Source organism: Haematobia irritans, chromosome 5, assembly GCF_050003625.1.
Source record: "Haematobia irritans isolate KBUSLIRL chromosome 5, ASM5000362v1, whole genome shotgun sequence".
Lineage (NCBI taxonomy): Eukaryota > Metazoa > Arthropoda > Insecta > Diptera > Muscidae > Haematobia > Haematobia irritans.
Genome location: NC_134401.1, coordinates 67,568,042 through 67,574,041, shown reverse-complemented (window position 1 = coordinate 67,574,041; position 6,000 = coordinate 67,568,042). Strand labels below are relative to the sequence as shown.

The 6,000-nt window shown below is 31.7% G+C and overlaps 1 protein-coding gene and 1 long non-coding RNA gene across 2 annotated transcripts in view; one reads left to right on the top strand and one right to left on the bottom strand.

Moving 5' to 3' along the window:
* Positions 1-145: 145 nt before the first annotated feature.
* On the top strand, positions 146-1,512 carry LOC142239016 (uncharacterized). Its single transcript, XR_012722891.1, has 3 exons — positions 146-293; positions 351-404; positions 1,059-1,512. It is a non-coding gene; the product is annotated as an uncharacterized LOC142239016 (long non-coding RNA).
* A 2,550-nt stretch (positions 1,513-4,062) lies between these two features.
* Positions 4,063-6,000, bottom strand: part of mAChR-A (muscarinic Acetylcholine Receptor, A-type) — a 77,386-nt gene continuing 75,448 nt past the window's right edge. The window contains exon 5 of the mRNA XM_075310780.1: positions 4,063-5,495. Coding sequence (XP_075166895.1) covers positions 4,679-5,495 — 817 coding nt within the window. The 3' untranslated portion in view covers positions 4,063-4,678. The remainder of the gene's footprint in view (positions 5,496-6,000) is intronic.

Sequence of the window (6,000 nt, the reverse complement as noted above, 5' to 3'; positions counted from 1 at the left end):
AAGTTTCCTTTACAAAAATAACCGTGACATTCTTGAAATGTAGTTCATGACTCACCTCATTCTCATTTGAGTCACTTGTGCGACGACCACATCTCTTGTTTTACTTTCAACAATTTCAATATTTTTTTTGCATTTACAAACGTAGCATTCGAAAATTTTTATTTCATATATTTGTCATATAAAAAGACTATTATGAAAAATATTTTTTCAATCGTTCAAAAAAATTGAGTACATGGAGTGCAACAATGTTCCGCGTTAAAGGATAAAATTTGCAGAATTTTCCCCTGAAAAAGGTAAATTTTTATATAAATGTTTTAGTTGATCTGAAATAACCCCTTCAATTTCCCTAGGAAATCTACCAGCAAGGAAAACGAAGATTTTTAACAAAATTTCCAATATAAAAGGTACACAAAAAATCATTTTTAAGCCAAACAAAAACATAAGGCAGGATGACAGTCATCCTTCGTCAAAATGACGACGCGTAATTTCATTTTCGATCTAAAATGCATTTTAGTCCATTGGCAAATGGTAAATTTAAGCTTTACTAATTCAACCATTTTATGAATTTTTGTTTTATACTAATTAAAAACAAATTGAATAAGTAAATAAAGGATGGCTTTCCAGGGTTAAAGAAGCAACTTCTATAAATAGCTTCATTGGTGTAAAGTTTCTTTTCGGACGAAAGAATTATTTTTATTTATTTTTTTTTGTGTGCAGGTACTCGTATTAATGATACTATATCGTTTTTTCTAAGGAGATCGAAAATATCGATTTTCAATATTTACGATCCATTTCGATAACTGCAGAAGTACTCGATATATATAAGATGCAATATTCCCCGATGCGATTTATGCAACTCGTAACGTCAAACTCAACAATAGAGTACATATTAACTGTATATATTTCAAGTTTTCACCAAAAACTATGTTTATTGTTATATTCTTAATAGCAATCTTTGTTTATTGTTTATTTCTATTTAACAAATTATTTATATTACTTTTTTCTCCAACTCGTCTATATTTCACAGTAACGTTTATTATTTTATATTATCTGCACAGGTGTGTGGGGGGATACCAACGAAAGCGGGGATGAGTGGAATCATAATAATAAAAATGAGTTTGTATTTACAACAACAACTTTATTGATGATAAAAAAAGGAAAATAGAAATGAGAAGAGAGGCTCACCTTTATGATGCGGCAGGAAAATTAGCAGTGAACGATAGAAAAGAAACTTAGTACTAACTTAAAACCATTAAGTTAGTACTAAATTGTAATATGCGATAATTCACAATAGATTTTAATTCAGCAATTTGACAATTCAAAATATTAATTTAATTATGATTTTAAGGAAATTCATTAACAATAATTCAGTTTATAATTCAATGTTCATTTACAATAATTCAAAACATTTTTTAAAAATTCAAAATAGTTGACAAACGTGAAGTTTGTCCATTATCTATTTCAACTATATATGTCTTAAATAAAAATCTAAATAAAAAAGCAAAAAACATATTTCTCAGTGTATTTATTCATTAACATTTTATAGGAATTTAGTAAACTATATACTTAAATATCATTGTAATTGAATGAAATGACAAGACCAATTACTTTGACATTTGAACTCAATACAGAAGTAATTGGTTTACAGTATTATATTAATTACCATCGTATTAAAATTAATTACGAGTGGGATTGATTTACTGTACAAAATTTAATAAACATAGAACTCAGTTCAATTAAAATCGTATTTGAAAAGTATCATAAATTCAAGTACTAATGTATTTAGATTGATTACTGCCTCATTTGAATGTCATGACAAATTCCAATTATGTTTCTTCTCAACAAAAATATGCCATCATTTGAAAATAATTTTACGACGAACTTACAATTTTGGATTTATGATTTTTGTCATAAGCTGGATGGATTTATGATTTTTGTCATAAGCTGAAAATCAAATACAAAAATAATTGAAATTACAATTTCTGAAAAAGTGAATAAGAAATTCACTTTTTCTGTGTACTAAGTTAAAAAATTAGAGGTGAATTGTTTTGTACACTGACAAAAGTATTGCCAAAGATTTCATGTTAAACTACGAACGCCAATTTTGCTTTCCTTGTCCAAAAGTGGACAAACTTGTCCTTATAGTTTAAGGTGAAATTACATACCATGCGTTCATGCGTGCGTACGTTATATGCTATTGTCAAACGTTAAAATGTAGGAACTACTCTTATTTGAGTTACACGACAAAAATAACGTGTCCGTATGACGCATAAAGTTAACGAACTTTTAACTTTTCAATGCGTTGAGTTCGTTGACAACATTAAATAAAATGTAAACAAATCAAGAAACGAAAAACAATCTACAATATGGACGAGGAATTATTGATTGAAGTTAAAAAACATAAAGTCCTATACTTTAAAAAGTGCGTGGAATATAAAAACACAATAAAAAGCGCAGAGGCAAGGAATGTAATCAGCAAATTCAATGGTGTTCCGACGCATGCTGTGTAACTCAATTGAAGAATCGTATTCGTCAACGCATTCGAATACAACGACGCACGCATGACCGCGTAAATGGGTATCTTTAGATGAAAGAAAAACATAGAAGATGTTTTTCAATACTTTATTTTAAAGACATTTTTTACATGATAAATAGAAAAAAGAAGGACTTCCGGTAAAAATTTTGATAGTAATCAACATTTGTCAAGTACGCTTACGGAGCTAATATGACTTAGATACAATTACATTAATATGTATTTTAAGTGAAATAAAGCTTGTAAGTTTCTTAAATTTCAATTAAAAATGTAAATCTGGTAACGCTGAACTCAGGTAAACGATCTTTAATCCCGTTTGGAAGATGGAAATAACGATCTCAAAAATTCCTTGAGCCCATTTTAAGGAATCGTTTGGCTTAGCCGACAATGTCCTTAGTTCGACTGATCCTAATTTCTTTAGGATAAACAAAGCATTTCTACGTTCCTTGAATCTCTTTCTTGAGGGATGACCTCCTTTTGATGTCGTTACCTTAGACTTGGTTCGACTTGCCAGAGTGTCGCCACCTGTCGACCCGTCTATAGGTCGGCGAATTGACCCTAACTCTTGGTCATTGCCCAAATTTATAACTTCAGTAGAAACCCATCCCCTGATCCTGATATGCTTAGGGTGAAACATAATATGTTTGCACAGTACAAGCAATTTTTAGTTTGAGCACATTCTAAAAATATATATGATAGAAGCAGAATATGTTTGGGAATGTACACCCAGAAAAAAGGGGCTCTAATGCCAAATGAACTTTATTTTAGTTCATAATGATTAGTTGATTTTAGTTAAATTTTGTACACTATGAGCAAATGTTCCTTATTTGAATAATTTTTTGCTAACTTTAATGACGTTAACTAAAAATAAGAAAAAAAAGTTGTATATAAATATAGTGCACAATTTTACTACAAAATAAAATAGTTCATATTTTCATAAAGTGGCAGAAGTTTGCTTAAATTGAGTTCATAAGTCTCTAAAATGAGTAAATTTTACTAAAATTGTACCTGTCTTGAACTTCGTACAGCGCTAAAGACATTTTAACAATTTTTAAATCCAATTTTTTCTTTGAACATATGAAATTTTCCTAAACAACAGAAAATTAATTAATTATTTTTAAAAAAAAATTTCTTCAGTTTGTTCAGTATTAACTTATTTATAACATGTTGCAATTAGAAAACTATTTTAGTTAAAATTTTCTAAAATAAACCTACATTTTCTTCCACGGTGGGTTCACTTTTTTTGGGTGTATGTTACAGGGGTGTATCTCTAAAAAATCAACCATTAGTTTGTAATGCAAAAAAGAACTCAAACCACGTTCTTTTTTGCATTACAAACTAAATAAATGATGAATAAATGAACTAAATGAACCATTATCATAAAAATTTCATATATGTTGTTTGATGTTCGTTGGTTTAAAATTTCCCTTGGGAGAAAGAAATTATCTTTTCGGTAACATAAGATCTCAAAATTGGTAATGATTTTCATTATTGCGTGCCATAAAAAAAAAAAACAAACAAACAATAAATTCATTTTTTTTTTAAACTTTATTTAAATTTTTTAGTTTGCTTTACAAATTTGTTTCTCTTTGGAATCAGAGCCAGAATGCCTCAAAAGAATCATCGCTTGTTTGTCTTATCGTACATGGAATTTGTTGAGCATTTGAAGTATTGTGAAGTCAGTCATAACCATATTGAGGGATGGTGAGGGTGGTGGGATGCTTATTGTGATTTTTGATAGTTCACTATAGTCGTACAATTTGGATTGTTATGAATACAATGAATTCCCATTGTAGAAGCATTCTTCCCAACGAGTTCAACTCTAAGTTTTGGGTTGGAGCTTCTTAGTGTGCGTTCAGTTCTTAGGCCACGCTAAATCAAAATTGAATAAGGCTGCGATTGTGCCCAGCGGCTGTAGTTATTTAATTTATTGCTATAAGGTGGGCGTGCCAGAATCAGTATTTGCCTCCTAGTATCGTATAGGACCTATTGAGCCGGAGTGCACTTCGCAGTTTGGTTTGTTATACCTATATTAGATGAATATTATGAGTATTTAACTAAGTTTGTTTTTATGTATGTATGTATGTATGGTTGTGAGTTAGCACTTATTTGTGGGATACATTGATTCAGATGCCTTAATTAGTTTTAGTTATAGACCCCCCGAACCATTCCTTCGCGATTTCTTGTATGCCATTTACAAGTGAGTATGCGGATATACGTTCTGCGGAACGATGCATTGCATAGGGCGTAACAAACGGGATTTATTGTGGAGTTGATGTAGCATAGGGCGTAAAAGAATTCCCAGAGCTCATTGGGTATACAATCCGAGCAGGTTGTTAGTGGTTTAATTAGAACTAAGATGTTGTAGGGGGTCCATGTTATTATGAAACTTAGAAGTATTGCCGATAATGTTTTTGCCGCTTTCGATTCTTGCCTTTTTTCTTGAGATTTCTTTTTTTTCTTTCCAGCATTTCTTGCAATAGCATGTGGTGTTTTGCCCAGTTGTTTGGGAATGATTTTTGCGTTTAGTGGAATGCGAACATCTGGTGCAATGTGCGACATACGTCGTCCCAACGGCAAACTGTATTCGGAATCTCTAGAAGGTAATGTCCTCCGCGGCAGCAAATTGGTGGGAACGATTGGTGTGTCCTCGTGTATCATCTTAATAGAGGGTGTCATTTCGATGCCATTTGTCGCACTAGCTCCATCCGAAGGAAGCCGTATCAAAATAGTGTAAACAGACTCTTGGCTTACCGAACGTGTAGTCATTTTATTGTTATTGGATACTGAACGAGATTCTCTGGTTCCTGTTACAGAGTTTAGGTCCTGCATTTGTGACAAGGGCGTTAGCGGCGGTCTTACAGGAATCGGTGAGACATCTGGTAATAAAATACTCGGTGGGCGAACGCCGCTTACACTTCCGCCAAGGGAATAGTTATCACGCATCATATTGGAAGCACACCTGCAACAATGGAAATACTAATTTTAATATATATTTTTTAAGTTTTAAGTCCTCTTCTTATGACGATAAAAATATAGGCTAAAAAAAAAGAACTCCAACTCCAAAAATGATTGAGAATAAACCAAAACTAACGACCATTTTCATGTAGTTCCGGTAGGAGTTAACTGCCAGTGAAAAGGAATTAAATTGCAGATATCTTCAATCCGGTTAACGTCCTAACTGTCATAACCATAGCGATAGACGAACATTTATCTGTGAGCCGAGTCTCCAATATGGTGTCCAAAACTTTGTTGTAAAGCCATTTCTTTGAGAAAAAATAAACACCAATTTATTAGAAGCGTTTTGACGATGCCATAAGCTTCCTATAAGTAGCTGATGCAGATAAACTTCATGTGTTGCATAAGTATAATTATTTCTATGTTTAGAGTTAGACCTTTTGCTTTGTAATTAGAATAAGAAAATGAAGTGAAATAAATGGTTTACTAAAACGATTAGATAAAATATT